Source organism: Ceratosolen solmsi, unplaced genomic scaffold (assembly GCF_000503995.2).
Source record: "Ceratosolen solmsi marchali unplaced genomic scaffold, CerSol_1.0 scaffold14, whole genome shotgun sequence".
Classification (NCBI taxonomy): domain Eukaryota; kingdom Metazoa; phylum Arthropoda; class Insecta; order Hymenoptera; family Agaonidae; genus Ceratosolen; species Ceratosolen solmsi.
In genome coordinates this window covers 1980551-1991516 of record NW_011948420.1, presented here as the reverse complement: position 1 = coordinate 1991516, position 10966 = coordinate 1980551, and the positions used below count along the sequence as shown (strand labels likewise).

The following is a 10966-nucleotide window of genomic DNA, read 5'->3' as shown; positions in this document are numbered from 1 at the left end:
CATCAAGTATAGCTATTCATCAATCAAGCATACTTGATTCAACTACCATCTTCTCATGCTGCCTCACAAGCATGATTGACTGACATCAGCTGACATTGACAACATCAGCATAACCTCAAAGCAAGACAGAAATATCCAAAGAAGCCTTTATAGCAGAAAAATCACAAGAACACATCTTTTGAATAATCCAACAGAATTATTTATTTCTACACAACAGTGCAATATTATTATAATTGTTTACACTCATTAAACCTTGTTTAAAATAAATATATTATATTTTTCAGCCTTGTCCGTTATTGATTTCCTTAAAAATTATCCTGCCGAGAGACTAATCCACTGAACTATTGAATTGGCAGTTCGAGCCATAAGCTAACCCTTTAAATCCGAACACTAGTGGAATCGGGTCAGTGAACTATTTGAGAAGAACAAGTACCATGTATCACCATTTATTCAAACGAAAAGTCACGACTATTCTCGAGAACGAGGAACAGGGAAAAAGTTGTTCAGCTGAGTCTTGTAAAAATAGCTTTCATTCTGTGATTCATAACCACGGATACATATAATCTCGCTAAGCAAGTAAAGCCCAAGGAATGAGATTCCCGTCATCTCAAGGAGAGACAAGGAAAATTCAAGTGTAAGCAGTCCGTGCATGAAAGCTTCACTTTCACGCGCGTCAGAAGAAATAAGGAATATCACACTACAACTTCAAGTAAGTCTGCATTAGTGTTCATTCTTCGCTTTACGGCCCATTCTGAAAACAGACCTACAAGCAGTTAGTGTCCAGAAGTTTCCCGCAAATGCTCACTACGCAAGACCAGCAATTCGCGCTATTCAGTGGCGCGCATTTTCACTAACCTCAATCTTAGGCTCGTGCTCACTCACACGACTTATTATTAGAGGCAGCTTCATAACTTGCCAAAACCACGACGCAGACAAGAACAGTTGTGTTCGTTCAAGCGCACAATAAACAGCCAAATCCTCTCAAGTGATAGTATTCAAACAAGTGACAATAGTTTTATAGCCTATTTCTTTCTACAGTAAATCAATAGTTAACACGTTTCGTCCAGAGTATTATTGAGAAATATAAAGGTCATTTATAACCCTCCACTTGCCCACGCATTCTCCCACACAACATCTAGTAGTTTTCTTAATTAATTCTATACGTTTGGTTCTTCGAGCCGGATTAGTGGAATTAATTTTTATACAATTTTGTAATACTAAAATAATCTGAATTTGAATAAATGTAGTGTTATTACAGAAGAATCTTATTTAATTATACTTGTCTGAAATCAGACTAAAAACGCTTCCCTGAGATGGTGAAGGGAGGCGTGCTGGCAAGTAGAATGGACAATGCAATAATTCAATACTGCCTTTATATGAGTTGATTTTCCCTTTTATTGAATATAATAAATAATGAATAGTTAATAATTTATGAATATCGAATAAGTGTATGATAGAATAAATAGGTGAGAGTTTCTTCAGGTAATATGAGTGATGATAATCTTATAAGTGTATTCTTGTGGTATGGTGCGTGATTGACGCCGCCGACCTATGAGTTGGAGATGCTTAAGTGGGGCGCTGGTGTATGACGTCACTGTTTAGGAGAATTGATGTCGCCGTTGCCGCTACCGATGAGTTGGAGAGGCTTAAGTGGGGCGCTGGTGTATGACGTCACTGTTTAGGAGAATTGATGTTGCCGTTGCCGCTACCGATGAGTTGGAGAGGCTTAAGTGGGGCGCTGGTGTATGACGTCACTGTTTAGGAGAATTGATGTTGCCGTTGCCGCTACCGATGAGTTGGAGAGGCTTAAGTGGGGCGCTGGTGTATGACGTCACTGTTTAGGAGAATTGATGTTGCCGTTGCCGCTACCGATGAGTTGGAGAGGCTTGAGTGGGGTGCTAGTGTATGACGTCACTGATGAATGGCAATGACGCCGCCGTTGCCGCTGCCGATGAGCTGGAGAGGCTTGAGTGGGGTGCTGGTGTATGACGTCACTGATGCATGGAAATGATACCGCCGTTGCCGCTACCGATGAGCTGGAGAGGCTTTAGTAGGGCGCTGGTGTATGACGTCACTGATGAATGGCAATGATGCCGTGGTTTCGGTATTGCTGCTTACTTAGTTCACGGAGTCGTGTGTTAGTGATACGTAAGGACGTGTGTAATAGCGTAACTTACGTGTGTGGAGATAGATCGTTGTGTATTGGATGTAACCTCTATATAAGTGGTATTTGACTTGTAAGAAAACGATTTGTGTGAATTTAAGGCGATCTCTGTGTAAATGGCGTTGACTTGTAGAATAACAAATTGATCTTGATGACTGCTTGGTTGAACTGGTAAGAGGATGAGACCGTCATGTGCAGCTCCTTAAATATTGTCGTATAAACAAGCTGCGTTGAAATTGCATAGGTGATCGTTGCTATGCCGATATTTGTCGTGACGTAAACAGGGCATAGCCTCGTAGAGTTCATTCGTTATTACTTTTGGAATTATAGTAGTATATTCGAGTTTTTCTGTTATAGCATTTTTTTATTTCGTTAGTCAGTTTTTACAAAACAAATGCTCGCGCGCTCATACCTCTCCCACTTTTTATTTTGCTTAGAAACTTGCAATCCGTAACAATACTATTAAAAAATAATACATTTTTCAACATGTTTTAGCACAGATTCATTATTTAATTAATTAATATTACTATATTTATCACAAAAACATTAATGGACTTTATTTATTGTATAAATAAAAACTATTTATACATACACTTTAAATTCTGAATTTATTGAGATTATTTTTTAAAAATCTGATTTTCAGATGAATGCAACTAATTATTTATTATGTATTAAATATTAGATCTTCATAAGTATACAGCTGTAGCAGGCATTATTTAATTGCAAAGGAATTAATTTACGAAATGCTTAGATGCTTTCAAAAACTGCATTTTTCTGAACTCTGAGAATATACATCGGTTTCATATTCCCTTTTTTTTAAATATTAAATAACGCATATGTACATATATATTCATATACCCATTTTCTTTCATTAAAAGTGGTTTTATGCATCACCATTAGCATTTAAAGTTAATTCATGATACACGCGAATGATATTTATATCCCTAATTATTGAATATTTTTCTTATATAATTCTATAGCGTTAATAAAACCACTTGATCTTTAAAAATTATTTCGAATTAATATATTTTATTACATTTTACTCAATTTTTTTAACATTCTAATTATACAAGTTTAAATTACACACACATAAAATATAATAAACATAATTATAAATCCTAAAGGAGTCTACAATTTTGGGTAACCCAAAATTTTTATGATGCACAATTTTAGTAAAATTATAATTAAATGTACAATAATTTTATCATATATCTGATATCATATTTATGAAATATAAACTAGTTTATGTATTAAGTTAAATACCATTGGACAAGATTTGTATCAGTAATTTAACACTTGGAGGTTGTAAACCATTTTACAATAATTTTGGATACATGATTATTATAAACTTCTTTAATCTTGATACTATATTTGAATTCATAAAAAATTATATTGAATTAGTCTTTGCGTATGAAAGTATAATATATTGTTTTATATCTTCTAATGTATAATACATTATAGATTATAGCTTTTACTTTATATAAAGTAAGACTAAATACCATTATTAGCAATTCTATCATTTTCCATAAAAACTTAAAATTAATAAATTTAAAGATTTCCATGAATGCAGATAACTTTAATATTACAATTTATTCTTCAATAATAGTTATATGTTCATTTATCTCAAATATATATTAAAATTAAGATAATTATTTTGAATAAATTTTAAATGTAAATAGTATTTCAATCAAAATCTCGATTTGCTTTTCTATTAGTTTCAAAAAGAAAAGAAAACAATTTTCCGATAGATTAAAACGAATACTAAAAACTACAAAGCATCGTCACATTTTAAAACTAGATACTATAATCAATTTTGGATAAGTTTTCAAAAATTATAATGGTACTAATAAAAGTATTTTCAGTAAATATCAAATTTTTAAACAAATAAAATTGTTTATATAACATATAACGGTGTTACAATAAATCCTTCATTTTAATGACAATAGTAATTTTAGCTAAGTGCTAAATAAAAGAACATCTAACCACTAAATATATACATTTCAAGATTACAATTTTTCTTTTTTTTTGTCAGAACTTTAACAATGATCAAAGTAGCTTAATAAAATTTTATTTTATTTATTTTTTCATATTAATATTTTTGAATAATTATACTAAGGCATAATTAAATATCATTGCTGTTTTATCCTGATTATGAACCATGTTATTGATATTGAGAAAAATAATTTGGATAGGCAAGAAAATAAAATTATATTCTAATGGATTATTAAAAACATTCTAAAATACTTTTTTCAACTATGTTGACTGTAATACGAAAATAAACTGAGATATCACATAAAATATAGAAAACATATTTTCTTTAGAAAATGTTAACAGTCAATTTTAAGGTAAAGTGTGAAAAAGATTTATAAATTTTAATACAATCAAAAATACTTTTTATTTTACCTTGACATCTTAAAAAAAGTATAACTTTATCTTATATATAGACATGTTAAAACAATCTCACACATAAGACTAAACAGATTTAAATGTTTGAAAAACAATATTAAATTAAATTTCAGATTTTACCTTTTAATTCTAATACTACTTTTTTCCTATAACTTCCTGGATAATCCCTTGGGCAATTGTATATTCTAGTAAAAGATGTACAATAACTCTTATACCTAGGTACAAAAACATTGAACAATTTATATATAAGTTGTTTTTCTAATATCCAAAAATTAGCCAATTCCATAACTGTTTTATTCTGACAGCCATTTCGAATTGCCTGAGATATAAGCTAGAATATAAAAACAAATTTAAAATATTTTATTTTTTTATAACAAAAGTTATTGGGAATTAACATATAGTAAGATTTTTTTTTTAATTTTTTTTTAAAAATAATTATATTGTATATTCCATCAAGCTTCTCTCTACTGACTGCGGATTTGCTTATTAATTAAAATTTCCATTATATACTAATATATAATTTATAATAGACATTATAAATTTTTATTATATCATTTTTGCATTACATTTTATATTGCTGTATACAATTTTAAATTATTATATCATTTTCACCAAATTTTCTTAATATTCTTGTATTAGTAGTGCTTAAAAGTATGCTAATCTTTCACTTATATTCTTTTATTTTATTAATTTTTTAATTTTAACAATTTTTTAAACGTGGAGTTATTAACATAATTCATTAAGACTATTTTCTTATAAAAAAATTTCTACATAATCGTGTTTTTAATACGAAGATTGCTTTATTATTCAATTTTCTTTTTTCCGTATATTTATTATTATTGTATAAAAATAGAGTACCGGGCTAAGAGGGCCAAATATCTAAAGTTAGGTGTAAACTCCCAGCTGGTGGAAGGGAGGATTGCGGGCAAGTGGACAGGATAGTGCATGTATTCAATAATAAATAGCATTTGTATTTTTTTAAGTTTATTGCGATAGTTGCATTAGTTGTATTAGGCTAGTGAACAAGATAGTACATGTATTCAATAAAGAGTAGTTTTGTTATTTAGTTTTGTTTTATTTATATAATTGCACTAGTTGAATTATAATTAGTTTTATTTTTATGATTGAGTGCTTGCTTTTCTTGATTTGTATGTTTTATTGTCACTGAGTTATCACGTACGTCGCATGTACAGGTAGAAGGGCGTAACCTTCTGGTCCTCTATATATAATGCACGTGGTGGTGTTGTTGCACACGTAGAAGAACAAGGTCGTAAGCCCCCGTGCTTTCTTGTGTAGTGGCAGGTGGCAGTAGCTTGAATTTGCCTTGGTATTGTCTTATTGCTTACGTTGAAGGCTCTGCAGGTGCGATTTTGGTGGCACTTCATATTAGTCTGCAGATATTACCGCGTACAGCGCCTCGTAAGTCTATCTTGTGGCAACTAAACTTGCCCCTTATGCGTTTGCAGATTGTGTGAGTTTGGTCGCTCTATAGTTCCTTACCTTGTGAGGCATATTGTGTATTATTATCATTATTAAGGAATGGAACTTTTACCTTGTGAGTTCTGCAGATCTTGTGCTCTTGATGGCAGCTAGTGATGTCTGCAGGTTGCGCCTCGTACGGCAGCTTGAAGTTTATGTTTTGTGTTTTTCTGGCTATACCTCGTATTGGTTGCTGAATTTGCCTCGAGCGGCTCCTTATAGGTATGATTATGTTGTACCTTGTGGACCACTGTTTTTTTTGTTCCCTTTTCCTTGCCTTACACTGCTGCAAGTGTATGATTCGATCTGCACTTATCTTGCACTTGTTATGAGTTGGGTATGACTAGGCTTTGCCTCTTAATCGGCTTTTACTGTGTATGTCTACATCCTTGTTATTTGGCGTTCTTTTCGAGAAGAAGCTCTCATGAGAAGAGACTCAGGTGCGCCTTGTAAGTCTTTCTTTTTTAGGCATTCTTAGCTACCGCGTGGTCCTTATGAATTTCCTGCCTTTTGGCGTTTCCAATCAGAGCGCCTCTTTATGGGCGTCTCCAATCGAATTAATTCTTTCATTATTGGCAGCTCCAATCACAGCGCTTCTTACTTGCATCCCCACCATAAGGGGGAATCCTTTAGCACGTTCTCGCTTCACTATCCGAGCCACACGTAGCTGGGTTTGACAACAGCGTATGCGTGCAGTGTTGCCCTTAATATCCCTTTTTTGGATGTAAGACGAGGTGGTTTTTGCTTATATTTTTATGACTCGATTATGCCAGAAGCATTATGACTTGTCGTCGATAGATGCTTTGTGGCGAGGCCGTGTAAAATGTCTCATAGCATTAGTTTTATGACGTGTTTTTGCTGGACACTTGGATCTTTAATCTCGCCAGATGTGTTTAAGTTGTATTTTTATTTATATTTATATTTATATTTATATTTATATTCAATTGTATTTTCTTTTGATATTCAAAGTTTTGCTGAATTGTTTAGATTTAGTTAATCCGAGACGCGTTTGAATGTTTATTCCTCGAGTAGTTGAGAGTTCGCTTTTTTTGGAACTCTTATCTCGAATTTCCCAAATGTCTAATGAGCTGGGAGTTTTCTTACATTCTCGAACAATTATCAATAATTAGATATGCCACATCTTTGTTAAAAAAATTATAATACAATTTACTTTTTCAATAGTAAATATGATTTTACAATGTTAAACATTCTTATACATACGTCGGTAGTTTTAAAAATACATATCCTGTACTGAATTCATTAACTAGTTTTCATAATTAGCATTTATGCGTGACCTTTATTTTCCTATCATACCAGTTTATTAAAATCCATTATAACCTTTACGAAATGGTTTATGATTATGAGTTTATTATGAATTTTTGTTATAGTTATAAACTGCTGAAGTTGAATATTTTTCCACTTTTGTCATGTTCTATTTTAAATTTATATTTATTTATTATCTTCAATTTATCTGTGATCACTATTTAAAGGGTATTAATTTTATAAAATACTTTAAACATATATTTAAGAAAATCCCATTATTACTTTATTAGAGACCTTATTTTTCTTTGTACTAGTTTTAATCTCTGTACAGTATATATACAGTAAATATTATATTGTTTACAACTGATAATGTATGAATCGTTGTTTGCAGTACCGTTTCCTTTCATTAGAAAATTGTTGTTGAATTTATTATTAGATAGTAGTAGTATACTTATACTAATGATGTTATATAATATTTATTGTATTATTTCAGTAGTGAAGATAAAATCATTTGCTCAAAGACCAATTTGACCTTTATTATGATTTCTAATTTACATTTTTTTATTATGCTGTAGTATTCTTTTTTCAATTGTTTCTGGTATTTTTTCTATTCTTGGATATTTTTAAATTTGAATTAATTATGTCTGCTTTTGGATGCGTAATTTAAAATGTATCTTTTGCAAGTGGATGCACAACAAAGTCTTATTGTTAATAATAAAATAGTAATTAAAAGGTATTCCCACTTTGATAATATAGGTGTAAAAAAAATAAATATATGCAACATCAGTGTATTTGATATTTAATATAAAGACTATTATTATGACCTGTAAAGCCATTGTAATATACTACTTTTAACATTTTTAAAAGTCTAGAAATCATTTTAATATCTGATTATTGCAATGATTTTATTATAAAGAATTATTATTTTTAACTGTTGTATAACTGGTTATATTGTTTTAATAGAACTCCTAATTTCAAGCATTTACTTTTAAGTTTGTATGGCAAAAATGATTCATTATATATATATTTACTTATAGAGAGTAAATACCCTTTTCATATTTTGCATTATTCTCTCATTTATTGTTGCATAAACAATATATTACCTTCTTCGTTTAAGGTAAGTAAATAAAAAGAATTTCCTATTAACAATGAACCCTTTTAATATATATGTTAACTAGGTGTTATCATATGTTTTGAAATAATATGGATGAAATTGAATTTATAATATATTAATATTATTATTATTATTGTTACTAGTGTCATAATATTTAACAGACATCACCTCAGCCTTACTTATATCCTAGCTTCAATTTTTTACTATAATATTTCTTGTTTCCTACTTATGTATATTTTTAAGATCTGTAATAGTACCTTTTTTAATGCAATACTGTTGATTTTACTTTTTATTTTCAAGTAGCATTTACAAATATAGTTGTTAATACAATTTAAAGATCCAATAAGATTTTAGATTCTTTTACATTGTACTCGGGCTTAACAATAATTTATTCATAAATAATTAAATTTTTTTTATACAATTTTCTTTTATACTTTATTAAGTTATTTGTTATATACTAATATAAAAATTTGACGCTTAAAAAATCATTATATACATATCGTATATATATATAAACATAGTATACATAGCTTATATATATATATATATATATATATAAGAAAATTAATTATACATACCACTATAAATATTCTTACTATGAGTAATATCTTCAAGATTATAAATAGGTTATCTCTATTTGTAATATGAATAATTAATCAATTTATAATTTTTGTTTTATGATAATATTTATTCTTGAAAGTATATATTTATATTTATTAAAAGCTATGCTTTTATCATTTAAATTTTTTCAAAATATTTTGAAGAGATATATTTAATTTAAATTAATAACTTATGATTATAAATTATAGTTGATGATTAATTAATATGCAATAATATTTATATATATAATAAAATTTATTATTTTATATATTTTAATTTAGACAAAAAGTTTTTATATTAATAACTATGGTAATATTATATAAAGAATTTTTTTTATCATTATATATAAAATACGTAATCTTTCAAAATATTTAGAAAGATCATTATTAAAAGTATTAAAATTTATAATATAGAAAATATTAAAATACAAAACATTCTATAATAAAAAGTTAAAATATAAAAACTTAGAATTGTTAAAAATATATGAGTAAATAGTAAAGAATCAGTATTTGACAACTTTTTCAATCAAGAAAGTAAAATAATATTGAAATAACTTTTAAAATTAATTTTTAATTGTAACACTCTATTTCAGAACTTATTATTATTATGATTAGTAAATAACTATACTTATATTATTATATAAATACCCAAATAGTTTAACATTCATTTTTAAAAATATGATCATTATATATTTTGATAACTTACCTGTTCCACGTAACCTCTCGTCTCATCGGCTCGATTTAAATTTAACTCTATTCTCTCATATTTTAACAATTTAGTTAATGTCTTTTGTAATTTTATACTTCTTCCTTCTGGTCCTTTAACGTTTTTCAATTTTCGAGGTTTTGGTAGTACATTATATCTTAACTGGCAAACCAAATTTGCAATTTTAGCTTGATTCATTTTAAATAAATTCCTATTTAGTTAACGAGTATTTCTATAAAACTCAATTTGTTTTGACGCATGTGCAGTATAGTTTTGAGATTCTAGGAATTTGTAATTGAATGCCAATTATCACACAATTCTTTGTAAGGTGTGCCAACAAATGCTAATAGTGAAAGTATAAGAAAAGAAATCTGCCATTTTACTTAACGAAATCATTAAAATATAAAATATTTATTTGTTAACAGTTATAAAAATAAAATTTTTTAATATTTATATTTTTAATATGTAAATTGTAACTCAAGTATGACTTGAGATGCAATTTTTAAGTAGTTTTATTTACAAAGAATATTTATTACTAATATATATCTATACATATACATGTACATTCTTCAATATATTTTTATCTATAATCAAAAAAATATTTTACTTATAACATTATATATTTAAAAATTTTACTCTTTACAACAATATTTTCAAAAGATATTTTTTTATATATTACTGGATTAAAATAATCTATAAATTTCATTCTTGAATAAATTTAATGGTTTCATTCATATGTAAATAATTTTTTATTCTGATATATTTATTTATAATTAAATAAATTTTTATCAGACTATTTAATGCTGTTATTACTAATTGTTATATATTATATATAATAACTAATATTAACAATATATCATTATATATATATATATATATATATATATATTGTTAATATTAGTTATATATATATATATTGCTCACAACTTTATTTAATTCTAGAATGATCAATCGTGATACAGACTTGTATTTGTTGAAGAGCTTAAAAAAATTGAGTAAAGGAAAAATACTTGCTAAGACAAATAAAATTAAATGACAATATTTATCTTAAGATAATAAATTATAATTAAACTCAGTACTATAGTTATAGCCTTGAAATTTTTGTTCAACAACTTGAATTTGAGTAAGTTAAAAGAAACATATTCTTGTTATAAAATTTTATTATTTTTATTGATGTACAAGAAATGAAGTTTAAATATTATATTTTAAACTATATTTAAATATACAGATTATAT

General features: G+C 27.7%; 1 protein-coding gene across 1 annotated transcript in view; it reads right to left on the bottom strand.

Annotated features, from left to right (window-relative positions):
* mRpL17 (mitochondrial ribosomal protein L17) overlaps positions 1–10108 on the bottom strand; it is a 14327-nt gene extending 4219 nt beyond the window's left edge. Inside the window, exons 1-2 of the mRNA XM_011497968.1 lie at positions 9732–10108; positions 4691–4901 (exon numbers count right to left, since the gene is read on the bottom strand). Of these exons, the coding sequence (XP_011496270.1) occupies positions 4691–4901; positions 9732–9929 (409 nt within the window). The 5' untranslated portion in view covers positions 9930–10108. The remainder of the gene's footprint in view (positions 1–4690; positions 4902–9731) is intronic.
* Positions 10109–10966: the final 858 nt, after the last annotated feature.